The following is a 13953-nucleotide window of genomic DNA, read 5'->3' as shown; positions in this document are numbered from 1 at the left end:
AGATAATGTTTAGTAATGTTTATTTACTTTTGAAGTGCGAGCGTGAATGTGCGAGTCCCGAGTCATGCACATGTATGTAACATTCAGTACGCTACCTTTGGCCGCCATTACCCTGTAGAGCACATGTGTCAAAGTGGCGGCCCGGGGGCCAAATCTGGCCCGCCACATCCTTTTGTGTGGCACGGGAAAGTAAATCATGAGTGCCGACTTTCTGTTTTAGGATCAAATTAAAATGAAGAGTATAGATGCATATTAAATATCCTGATTTTCCCCCTTTTCAATCAATAATTGTAATTTTTTAATCAATTTTTTTCTGTGTTTTTAGTTCAAAAATCATTTTGTAAAATCTAAAAATATATAAAAAAAGCTAAATTAAACATTGTTTTAGATCTATAAAAAATGAATATTCAGGGCTTCTAATTCAGTTCTTTTAATCCATTTATAAAAAAAATCTATATATATATATATATATATATATATATATATATATATATATATATATATATATATATATATATATATATATGGGTGTAATTGTATATTATGGGTTTTTGTGTTAATAAAGACATCATTAAAGTTGGATTGAGGAAGCAACAACTAATCACTATTGTGATTATTTCTCCCTGTGTTTCAAGCGAAAATGCAGGGTTCAACAAATGCAAAGTATTTTATATTGATCTCCCTTTGTATCTCTGGAAATGGCCCTCCTAAACATACACACAATCAGTATAGCCCACTCCCCCAACACATACACACACAAAATCAACACAGACCACACTTTTCAGACAAACTTCTTTCCCTTTCAAACCATTATCTCAATATTGACCGCAAAACATATTTGATTGGGGTTTTTCAGCACTAGTCATTTTTATCTGTGATCATAATCATCTTTATGCATATTTAAAAGAACGTCTTGTTACATCAAGATGAACAGGCACGACACCAGTTAGGAGATAAAAATACTTCAGTAACTATGAACATACATCATCTAGACCACTAATATAGGGTTTCCACACAATGAATTGTGGTCCCTTGTGTGCATAAGGAGGTCAACATTTAAGGGGGAAAAAAGCATCCACACTGACACATTTTTACTGTTTCAACATGGTCAGGTCTCATTTTCAACTCAACACAATTATACAGTTACAATAGAATAATATAATCTTTAAATTACATCTTCATATACAAATCTGACAGCTTGGGTTTTAACGCTTTTATGATACACTTTACCATCGTCATGAAATTCATACGATACAGTCTCTATTACTTCATCTTTTCCATTGCTGTTAATTGAATGAAACACATGTACATATTTAACACTACATTTTGCCTTTGTAGTCAATCACTTGCATTTTAAAAAAAAATTCTACACAATGCATACATACCGAATGATGATGTCCCCCCCCAAAAGTACTTTTTTTTGTGTATTCTGTTGTTGCTTAGGTGTGCGTATTTGTCTGTGTGCACCTAGGTATTCATGCAGGTGTTCATGCATCATAGATGATGCATGTAGATTTCATGCATCATGGATGATACAAGTCCTTTTTGCTTTGCTGGACAACTTTACTCTTAAGACACAACCTGTGAGCTGGTGATGTGTTTCTCCTCATTTGTGATAAATACAGCTGTCAAATCCTGTTCCAAGCAGGTCAGAAACGGGCATTTCTCACTCAGTACGGATTTTCACAAATTTAGGAGTAACCCATCGTATAATAACGCACAAATGAGTTTGCTTAATACAAACAGTGATGCGATTACGACTACTGTTATACCGATACTCATAGTAGTATCGGAAGGGGCCCCTGATACGGCACTAAAATGCTGGCCGATATGAGTGTGATTAAATAACGCACTGATACCATCTTGATACACCTCTTTGAGATTTTGTTCTCAACAACCATAAAATCACAAAACAAAATTACTTCTGCTGGCATTTGGTTTGATTTTCTAAATGTGGTGCCAATTGGGTACTATTACTGAAGGAACCAGTGGTAATCAAACTAAAAAAAACATTTTGATGACCATTTATGCCTCGCTTATTTATTTATAGTTTTAAACATGTGATATTAGTGATGCTTAATCCTCATTAATCGGTTAGTAGACAGACAACAGCCTTTCCTCTTAAAGTAAATTTTATGCAAATCATAAAAATAAAACCTTTTTGGGATATTTTTTTCAAATCTACAACACAGCCATTTATCGGAATTAGTATCGAGAAGCGCAGCCACCTCATGGTGTAGTGGTTCATTCGCCTGACTTCTGTGTGGGCAAGTGTGGGATCGATTTCCCGCTCGGTGATGTGAGTGCGGATGGTTGTCTGTCTCTCTGTGTGCCCTATGGCTGACTGGCTACCAGTCTAGGGTGTAGTCTGCTTTTCACTTGAAGTCAGCTGGGATAGGCTCTAGCAACCCTCGCAACCCTTACGAGGATGCGCGGTACAGATGATGAATGAATGAATGGTATTGAGAAGCCAAGAAAAAAATTAACCCTAACCTATAATACAGTAATACCTTGAGATACGAGCTTAATGCATTCCGGGACCGAACTCTTATGTCAATTTTTCTCATAGAACTGAAGTACAAATTACCGTAATTACTCGAATATAACACGCATATTTTTGCTATATAATTAATTCCAATAGTTGGGGGTGCGTGTTATAATCAATAACTAAAATAAATTCACAAATTTTCGATCGAAAAAAGCATTGTCAAACTCACTTTGACGCACGGACATTGTGCAATTTCCAACTTTGAATTCAAAATACACGCATATTAAAGATCGTCAAGCCTCACAAACATCACAATCCTGCATTAATAAGCTGGAAAGTAGAATACTACATTGTAGTGTAGTACGTACTTGTATTTAGAAATATGTCCAGCGGGGGGCAGTACATTCCCTTGTTACATGTGATAGTCTTTTCCATTGTGCATATCTTCAAATCATTTATTTATTCAATTTGTATGTTCCTTTTCTTGTTTGAGAATGACAATAGATATTTGAATTAAAACATGGTATTGTCAATTGAAATGTAGTCAATGTTCAAGGAAGTCTAAAAGGTATTGCAACATAACATGTCTACATGATATGTTTGTCCACTCGGTGTATCATCTATTGTCCTAAAATTCAAACGTATAACTCCACCAACTGCACGACACTCGACACGCTCGTACCTGAAGATTTCTCTATCCGGTTTTGAACAAAACAATCGTGAAACAAAGAAAAAAAGGTAAGATTTCTGATTTTCGTCAGCGGGAAATTTTAGGTGCGCACTATATTCGAGTACTGCGTTTTTCCAGATTTTTTTGGCCCAAAATTACCTGCGTGTTATTTTCGAGTGCGCGTTATATTCGAGTAATTACGGTAATTAATTTGTTGCCACCCACTGAAAAAACACAAAAGCAGGTAATTACAATGGATTTTTTTTATTAGTTCTAAATCACTACCTACTCAAAGTAAATATCTATCTAGTGTTTATGATCTTCAAAACTAAAATGTGACTCAGTACAGACAGACGGCGCGGATGAGAGAGAGAGAAAGGACAGGACAGAGACTTGACGGACACGCTCATAGCATAACATAAACTTTAAATTTAACTTGAATTAAGTTTGATTACTATACACACACACAATAAGTTTTAATGTTAAGTTACACTAAATTTAAACCTTCTTGTGCAATAACCGAGGCAAAGATGTTAATGTATTCCACCACGGCTTTCTAGCCGGAACTTCTTGCTTCTCCATGCCTCAGAACCGAGTGTTCGTTTCGTCTAGTTAGTTTTTAAAAAAAAATGTAAATTGTAAAATTCAACAATTTTAAGGCAATTGTCATCATATGTTTTTTCTTCTCACTACCCCTTGTTTAGGACCAACCCATTGTTTTTCCCCTAATTCTCCACTGATAAACGCAAAAAAAAACACGTAATAAATGCAACCTGTATGACTAGTGCTCGTAGATAGCTTTATGCGAGGGAGACGCAGCGATAAAGACTGTGCGCTGTTATCATAAGCAGCCTCTCACGGACTCAGCCACCAGGCTGTCTTGTATTTTCGTATCTCAAATTTGTCTCGTATCTGAAGGCAAATATTTGCTCGCAATTTTCCTCGTATATCAAATTTCTCGCATGTTGGGGCACTCGTATGTCAAGGTATTACTGTACACTGATAGCCTCACACATTCAGTCACAATGACGACAAAAGCATTCCCTGTGTTAGTGTCACTGGTATGAAGACTAATGAAGCTTTGGTGTATAATGAGGCAGCTACAAGTAGATATTGTCTAGTTACCTGATATGTGAGGTTATTGCATGGAGGGGAAAATGCAGTTGATTTTAGTGAGGCATTCTTTGGCTCAGCATGGAAATGGGCTGGTTCTAATGGTGAAGACCAATGTTATTTTGTTGGACAGTACGGTCTTTTCATGCCTGAAAACTACTACATTCATGTCCTGTTTAAGAGGATGGCCTTCACCTGGTGGTCTGGAGGTTAGCATCTCCTCAAATTCCACCCTTCCTGGTATGAAAAGGCTGGCATAGGCATTGTTTTAAACCCCACTTTGCATCATCGTTGATGGTAATTTTTAGTAGACATTGTTTAGAATGAAAGTTGCTGTAGCGTCATGAATCTTTTCAATGGATTGTGCGATAAAACATAAAATCAAGTGTATCGTCAGAAAACCTTCTCACATGAGAACTGATGCATGCGATACTTTGAAAGTGACGTCTGCATTTATAGTTTTAGCATTGCATCAGATTGTGGCCCCCAAAAGGTTGGAGGTTCCAGGGAATGTGAGTTGTTGCATAGCACATGCTGCTATACACGCTCAGAAACAGCTAAACACGGAACAAAGCACACAAGGGGAAAGAGATTGGATCGGAGCACGAAAAAGAATACATCCCTAAAAAATAAGGATACTGTTTGTGGTACTTTTTAACACGACACAGCATTCCTGATGTAAGAATGATGACTGACCACACCGCGTTAAAAAAGCTACACAAAAATGGCATCATTCTGTATATGTATACACAATGCAGGTTGGAGAAGCTCGTCTTTGTCCAATGGGTATAACTGATTATATTTGTCTTCCATTTGCAAAACAGACTGCAATAGACTGCACATTTAAATAAGCTGCATTGTACTTCATAGTATATACAGCAACACAAAAAAGCCATGATGTTCCTGTCAAGGTCTATAGTTGTGTGTACTGTATATATACTGGGGTAACTGCCAGTCTTGTTTCCAAACGTGTAAGTCCACCCACTCAAAAACCTGGATAAAATGTACTATACCGATAAATATTGTCTTTTATCTTACTAAGTTTAGCTTCACACATCTGTTGGGGAAAGGATGGGTTGCGCCTAAGTCTCTGGCTATGTGCGGTGCATTTGATGGTGCTCTTCAAGCTGCCTCCAGGAGCATGTCTTTTCTTTGTCCAGCTTTTGGCCTAGATGGTCTCCACATAATTAGCTGGGTACAGTCCCTCTCGGCCGCTGTCCAAACGACCTCGACACCATCCTTGTTCATCTTCATCCTCAGTCTTGGTGAGCTCATCGCCTGGCAGGTCACAGAAGCATTATTAGAAAAAAATGAAACAACAACAAGGAGATTTTTTCTTTATATTTCATAATATTTTGATGCACTGATAACAATATTTTTATTTCAAATGGTTTTGGCATCCAGAGCTGTTAATGGCAAAGACAAATTTATTTTTCCCACTAATTACCGTATTTTCTCGCATATAAGCCCCTTTTGTCAGACAAAAAAATTATGACTGAATCGAGGGTACGACTTATATGCGCATAAAAACACGAAATGCACAAAACTGCAAGTTGACGACGCCATGACACGATGACGTGATGTCATGATGCAATGGCGCCGTGGAGGCAAGACAATGCGCCCGATACGGTCATTTATTCATTTATTTCAAAATAGAGAAAGGATAAACAGATAAAACGCTAAATAAAATTTATTTTGATGTCTAAGAATGAAATTCAAGAAAAAAAACGTACGGATCTTGCATAAAACGTGAAAAAACTCGCGTCACTGTTCCCTCGGGGCACGGCCACTTTACCTAGGTCTGGCGCAGCCATCTTAGCTAGGTCCGGTGCAACCATCTTACCTAGGACGTTGCCGTCTAAACCTAGTTAAACGTGCACTGACTGACCAGACGTGAGTAATCTTGATTTTGAAATTAAAAAATCCAACTTTGATGTTTTTTCATTTTATTTCTTGTTCGAAAGTGACAACTATTGGAGTAATATGAACCATCGAAAGAATTTAGATATTTTGACATTAGAAGCAATATGGTTGCCACAACATCTTAAACTTCTGGTAAGAAAATTGTAATTTCTGTAATTAGAAAGCATCGGGTTCTCATCAAGGTAGACTTAGATCTTTTTTCAAATTGAATAATTTGATATTTTGCATTTTCAAAGAGAGGCATATTAACTTCCTTATGATATTGACCCTAATAATTATCTTTTGATTGATACAGTATCTCAGAAATATCACTTGTGATGATTTTTCTTAAGATTTTCCCTTCAAAGTAACAGATTTGTACTCCCTATTAAAACCAGGAATATGGAGGTGAAAATTGGGAATCAGGGGGTGGCTTACACGCGAGAAATTGTAAAATTCAACAATTTTAAGGCAATTTTAAGGGTGCGGCTTATACGAGCGGGCAGCTGATATGTAAATACGGTAGTTTATCACTTGCAGATTTCCAATCCATTTGAAGCAATAGGGTGGCAGTGTATTCATTCCTTCACTGCCCACCCTTCCGCTTCAAATGGATCGGAAATCTACCACGTCAATAGCAGACAATGAGTTAATACAGTTCGACCAAGACAAAGTACACTGTTTATATAAGTGACTTTTTCATTGCATGTAATGCAGCTAAAAGCCAATGCTAGTCACACGTATTCTGTAGCTGCCAATAGTTACAATAATCTTCTGTAGCTCTAGTTAGAATTAGACATAGGTACCTATAAGTAGTTTTATTTGCAACCTGTACGCCTATTGTTGACTAATCGAATTTAGTGGAAGAGTCATTACCACGTAGTTGGAGTCAATGGGAAATCTTAACCACCTCTGTCATTATTTAAAAAAAACTACTAAAGTATAGTTGGTGTTTACCTGCTTTGAATGAGAGTTCATCCTGCTCCTGGCCGTCATAGTCATAGAGAGCTCGCACACGAATGCCTTTCCCAGTGCTGGAGTCTTCTTCAAAGGAGTTTCCGTTACCACCATTTTCATTGCCTGAATATGCAGTTGGTTGTTCATCATCAGACCACTCTGTTGAGTATGCTTGGTTCTTTTCATAGCTGCTGACACTAGAAAAAAAAGAATATAAATGGCGACATTGAATTTTGAAATAAGACTAATACTAGATATAAGGATATATATATGTATATATATATATGTATATATATATGTATATATATATATGTATATATATATGTATATATATATATATATGTATATATATATGTATATATATATATGTATATATATATGTATATATATATGTATATATATGTATATACAGACGCTCCCCTACTTACGAACATTCAACTTACGAACAACGGTACATACGAACATGTCTGCAAATTGCGTTTAAGTCCAAAAATGTTCGCAAGTCCAATTTTGTATTTCGCGTCTTTTTCGGAGTAGTACTTCTTTCCGCCGCTAATACCGACGCCTGGCGCTGTGAGAGCTCAGCTCACCCAGCATCTACCTTCTTCGTTGCAATGCGGAAGTGCGTGAATGTATCTCCAGTGTGCAAAGAACCTTTTTCATTTGTATCATTAAATATCTCATGCATCCAATATTGAATATGGTTGGTAAAAAGCTAAAGGCTTCTATTGAGGGAGTTGCAAGGAAGAGGCAAGCCATTTCATTTGAAACGAGTGGCAATAATAACGAAGCTTGATGCGCGTCAGAAAGTGGTGAGCGTTGCACATTCAGTACCATTTATAAACAGAAAGATCGAGCAGCAGGACCCAAATATTGAACGTTGCACAAAGTTTGCAAATCAATTGAATGATGCCATACAGTGCTACTGCATCATTTATGATGAAAAAAAGAAGAAAACTGTGCAATCGTCATTAGGTCGCTTCTTTTGGCCAGTTTCTAATACATAAATCTATCTCTCTCTCTACAGTACTGTACATATTCTCTCCATTTTATTAAATGTTTTTTTTTTTCAGTACAAACCAATGCATGTTACTTATACAAGCCTTAAACATACAAATGCACTTATATAAACCTTCAATATACTTATATAGGCCTTAAACATAAATTATAATACAAAATATAGCACTAAATCAACTTACAAACAAATTCAACTTATGAACAATCGCTCGGAACCAATTGCGTTCGTAAGTTGAGGAGTGTCTGTATATACATATATATATATACATACAGTCGTACCTCTACTTATGAAATTAATTGGTTACAGAAATTTTTTTCGTAACTTGAAAATTTCGTAAGTAGAGGTGTCGTAAAAAGTCCTCAGCAGTGTCCTGCACACTCCAAAGGACCGTAGACTCCTCAGTAGGTAGAGGTGGCTCTGGCCCCTTTTATACAGGGCATCTATGTTTGTGGACCAGTCTAGTTTGTTGTTGAGGTGAACACCCAGGTACTTAAAATTCTCCACGATTTCAATGTCTGTACTCTGGATGTTCACCTGAGTGGTCTGTTGAGGATTCCTCCGAAAATCGATGACCATTTCCTTTGTCTTACTGGTGTTGATGTAGAGGTGGTTTTGCCTACACCAGTCAACAAAGGCTGTGATGACTCCGCTGTACTCTAGGTCTTTCCCGTCCGTCACTCGTCCAACAATAGCGGTGTCGTCAGAGAACTTCTGGAGGTGGCAGGTGTCTGTATTATGTTTGAAGTCTGATGTGTAGAGGGAGATGAGGAGTGGGGAGAGCACTGTGCCTTGTGGGGCCCCTGTGCTGCAAGTTACCACATCAGACGTACAGTCCTGGAGTCTCACATATTGTGGTCTGTCAGTGAGGAAGTCGATGATCCATGCGGCTAGGTGGTTTCTTACTCCAGCCTCTTCCAGTTTCCCTCTCAGTAGGTCCGGCTGAATGGTGTTGAACGCAGTAGAGAGGTAAAAAAACATCATTCTCACTGTGCTCCCCGTGTTCTCCAGGTGTGAAAGAGACCTGTCATCAGGTAGGTGGTAGCATCTTCCACACCAATGCCTGGACGATAGGCGAACTGTTAAAGAACTGATTCAGTTCATTGGCCCACTCCCTGTCTCCGGGTCTCTCTCACTGTTGCCTCCATGGCCCGAAATGGTCCTCAAGCTCCTCCAGACCTCTTTGGTGTTGCCACTCTGGAGTTGGTTCTCTAGCTTCCTCCTGTAGATGGTCTTTCCCTTCCTTATCTCTCTCTTCAGCTCCTTCTGGATCATTTTCAGACTCTCTTTCTCCCCAGACCTAAAAGCCCTCTTCTTGTTCAGGAGGGCCCCTAGATCCCTGGTGGACCTTCTTGGAGGGTACAATGTTCTCAACACATAATTTGTGATGCAGTGGGTCAAGCTGTCAATGTCTTTCCCATGTGAATTGCACAGCACCTCCCAGTCAGGGGTCTCAAAACAGTCCCTCAGTATCATGCTGGTCTCTTCGGTCCATCTTTGTATGATCCTCGTGGTAGGCTTTATTTTCCTCACCATAGGGATGTAGGTGGGGATTGAATGGACCAGATTATGGTCTGAGCGGCCCAGTGGGTGCAGGGGTACAGAGCTGTATGCCTCCTTTGTGTTGGCATACAGCAGAACCAGAGTTTTTTGTTCCCTGGTCCTGGTGTGGCACTTCACATACTGAGTGAAGGTGGGGAGAGTAGAAGCCAAGGGAGCATGGTTAAAATCACCAGAGATAAGAAGGAGAGACTGGGGGTGTGACGTCTGCAGCCGGGACACAGTAGCGTGAAGCAGCTCGCGAGCGACTGCCGCATCGGCCGAAGGAGGTATATACGCAGTTATTACGATAACGGATGAGAACTCCCGGGGGATGTAAAACGGCCTGATGCTAACAGCTACAAGCTCGATATCTCGAGTGCAAAGTTGCTCCTTCACAGTAATATGCCCGGGGCTGCACCATCTACTATTAATAAAAACAGCTAGTCCCCCACCTTTATTCTTACCGCTCTCCTCAGTGTCTCTGTCCGCCCTCACCAACTGAAAGCCATCCAAGGAGACGAGAGAGTCTGGTGTTAATTCATTCAGCCAGGTCTCCGTGAAGCACATAATGCAGATTTTCCGATATTGTCGTTGTTGTTTGGTAAGCACCATTAGCGCTTCCATCTTATTGGGGAGAGATCTTACATTCCCCATAATAATAGATGTAATGATGGGTCTGAAGCGTCGCTTTCTCTCCTGACATTTTCGTCCAGCTCTGCATCCTCTTCTCTTCCTCTAACTCCGCGGGGAGGTCCAGCTCCAGGGGAATCCAGGTGTTGCGTAGCGCTAACAGCTGATCCTTTGTGTAAAACAGTGGAGGCATGGCTGAGTGGGTCAAAAATGTAATGTCCAGAATTTGCAAAGATAAACTAAACTAATAGATCAAAGACTGCCTCTCGCACAACTTGAGTCTTGGAGTAGTCTTGGAAGTAAAGTTTTAAAACATTAAAGTATGGAATATAATATATAAAGTAAAGTAACAAGTAAAATCTTAAGAGACAATAAAACGTAAAAATAAAGGATAAAAACGCTGTAAAAAAGCTGTAAAAACACAGAATACGAGTGAGGGTTTAGGGAGCTACTGCAACTAGCAGCCGCTTTGAATGGCGCCTATGAAGAATTATGCGGATAGCATGACATACGCTAGCGGCTAGCATTACATAGGTACGCTAGCGGCTAGCATTACATAGGTACGCTAGCGGATAGCATAACATACGCTAGACTAGTGTCATGCTAGCCCTGTTTCTGAAGAAGCGCCAATGTATTGACAAAAAATAGAAAATATAGGCAAATAAGACTGCGCCCTATCATACGGTGAGTTTTATGTGTGAAAATACGGTCTATCTATCTATCTGTCTACCTGTCTGCCTGTCTGCCCGTCTGCCCGCCCGCCCATCCGTCCGAATTATGCTCTTCAGAACTTACTTCCTCCTTCTACCCACTGTCAATGTCAATGTCCATGTCGTATTCCAGTTCATTGCACGATGAAGACAACAACTCTCAACTACTGTTTTCCAACAAGTCATACGCCCTTCTGCCAGAATCCTTGCCTTCAATTACATCATTGGTTACAACAATGCAGAGGCAAACATACATCATTTTTATTGTACAATTATACAGTCATACCTTAATGCGTTTCGGGATTGAGCTTGCATGTCGATTTACTCGTATCTCAAATCAACGTTTCCCATAGAAATAAACTAAATACAAATTAATTTCTTCCCATCCTTTGAAAAAAACACGAAAAAACAGTATATTACAATAGAAAAACATATTTTTATTGGTTGTAATTCACCATCTACTAACAGAGTAACAAATAACTACTGGTTATGATGTTTAGTCATAAAATGAGGCATTATTCATGACAATGGGGAGTTCGCGGATGGGAGAGAGAGAGACTTGACGGATGCGCTCGTAACGTAACATTAACTTTACATTTAACTTAAAACAACTTAGATTCCTATACACACTTAAAAGTTAAAATCTTATGTAACACAAAATTTAAACCTTGTGCAATGACCAAGACAAAGAGGTTAATGTATTCCACCGCGGCTTTTGAGGCGAACTTCCTGCTTCTCCAGAGGTATTGGCGAGCCAGCTCAGTCGCTCGTACACTACTCATGTTTTTCGATTATTTCATGCTAAATATCGATTGTCATTATACGGCTTTTCTTTGCACTACCTTTCATTGCACCGGCTTGCTTTGGATCCATTGTATTTCCCTTAATTCTGCACTGACTAACACAAAAAAAACACGGAAAAAATGCAACGCTCCGCCCAGTAGTCGGAGAGATCTTTGCATGATGGAGATGTCTCAAGAAAGACAATGCGCTGAAATAATAAGCAGCCTCTCACGGCCTGGCCACCTGGCTGTCTCGAATGTCAAGAAATTTGTCTCGTATCTCAAGGTAAATATTTGCTCTGAATTTTACCCGTATCTCAAATTCCTCGTATGTCGGGGCACTCGTATGTCAATGTATTACTGTAATAGTTATTGATCTGTATGAGTCTTGAGAATATAGTTTTGAATGCACTTTGAGGTTGTTCATCTCAATGTACCCTGCAATTGGCTAGCAACCAATTCAGGCCTACGGCTCACAGTTGGCTGGGATAGACTGCACCCACCACCTATTTGACAATAATTGAATGAATACTCTTTGACAAGATTCTGTTATTTATTTTTGTGTGTAAAAACTTATGACACGGGCCCATTAACATGTTTTAAAAATGTGAGATTTTCAAGGTCGAAGGAACTAACCTGCTCCGGTCACCAGGGGGAGCTACATGGTCAGTGCTTGGAGTGGGTGGGGCTCCATCTGGCTTCTTCTTCTTTGGGGGAGCATTTGCCTGGTCTGGGTTGTATTCCTGCTCAAAGCACATTTACACAGGTGTGAAGAAAAATAATTAAAATATGCCTTTCTACGTTCTACACTAAAATTTTATGAAAAAAATCCCTTTGATATTTTACCTCAAAGGTGGGCCAGTTCATGTGCATGCCAGGTCCATGGTTGTTGCTGAACCACTTCAGATCCTCTTGTGTGTTTGCTGATAAGATTGTGCGTTCCAGTTCTCTGTATATTGTTGCGTAACTAAGGACAAACAAATAACATTGACGTAAAACTTCCACCAGAGGACACTAGGATTATGCTGTGAAGTTTGGTAATGGAGCCAACAGATTAATTTTTCAAATTAATTCATTTTTGGGGTTGTTTTTTGAATTAATTATTTTTATAACTCAGTTTTTCTAAATAATTGATTGGGTTGGGTTCTTTTTTAATTAGATATTTAAAAAAACAAACGCCTGAACTGGGCCAAAATTGTTAAATATGCACATGCCACCTTAGTTTACAAAATCTTCCATGAAAACGCTCCTCCTCCACTGAAATATTTTGTACTAATAAAAATCCAACACATCAACAAGGGCTGGCTCTAGCGGTGACTGTGTAGTTCCCTTAAAAAACAGTGCATTCAGCCAAAGCACCTTCTCTGTCCGTGCCTCACCTACCCGGAACTCAATACGAATTAAGATACGTGAACTTCCGACTCTGAGCCTCTTTGCCTGTCAAGGGCGGCCCGTTTGTCCCTCCTGGCGTGCCGTCAGGGCACAGCGGCTGCGGTCAATCTGCTGATTACTTCCTGTTCTGGTATTTAAACATCAATGAGTCCTAGTATCATTGTCGGTTCGCCTCCAGCATGCGTCCTGCATGAGGCTGCATATTCCTGCATGCTCCTGTTTTGTTCCAAGCCTTTGTTGATTTGTAAAGCCCTTTTGATTTATGAAAGATGTTGTTTTGAAGCTAATACCTCGTCAAATCCTACTTCCCCGTGCCTGGGTCCGAATCCATTCCCGATCGCGCCACGACGACGCGGCGCGATCGTAACATTGCCAATCATCTTAAAGCCTGGTTTTTAGACAAACAAAATTTCGATCACAACACTGTCTAAAACTGCGCTACTTGTGTATGTGTGTCATTGTTTACCTGGTACCCAGACATTTCGTCGACGGACACTTCGTCGCCGGACGCTTCGTCCCTGGACGGTTCGTCGAACGGACGCTTCGTTGCCGGACAGTTCGTCGACCGGACACTTCGTCGACGGACAATTCGTCGCCGGACAGTTCATCGCCAGACAGTTCGCCTAACCTTAACCACTAACCTTAACCACTATTAAAGAAGACAAAGGAAATTAACATATTCTTTATTAAAGAAAATAAAACAGCAAAAACTCGCTCGACAACACAAACACATTAACATTTGGGCGTGTGCA

The 13953-nt window shown here is 39.6% G+C and overlaps 1 protein-coding gene across 4 annotated transcripts in view; it reads right to left on the bottom strand.

Moving 5' to 3' along the window:
• Positions 1-1076: 1076 nt before the first annotated feature.
• pacsin1a (protein kinase C and casein kinase substrate in neurons 1a) overlaps positions 1077-13953 on the bottom strand; it is a 55101-nt gene continuing 42224 nt past the window's right edge. For all 4 annotated transcript variants that reach the window (XM_077601846.1, XM_077601915.1, XM_077601710.1 and 1 more), the window contains 4 exons: positions 12656-12776; positions 12446-12552; positions 7131-7327; positions 1077-5549 (listed from right to left, as the gene is read on the bottom strand). In XM_077601846.1, coding sequence (XP_077457972.1) covers positions 5440-5549; positions 7131-7327; positions 12446-12552; positions 12656-12776 — 535 coding nt within the window. In that variant the 3' untranslated portion in view covers positions 1077-5439. The remainder of the gene's footprint in view (positions 5550-7130; positions 7328-12445; positions 12553-12655; positions 12777-13953) is intronic.

This window comes from Stigmatopora argus, chromosome 1 (genome assembly GCF_051989625.1).
Source record: "Stigmatopora argus isolate UIUO_Sarg chromosome 1, RoL_Sarg_1.0, whole genome shotgun sequence".
Taxonomy (NCBI): Eukaryota; Metazoa; Chordata; class Actinopteri; order Syngnathiformes; family Syngnathidae; genus Stigmatopora; species Stigmatopora argus.
The sequence above is the reverse complement of the archived record's forward strand: the minus strand, read 5'-3'. Positions and strand labels throughout refer to the sequence as shown.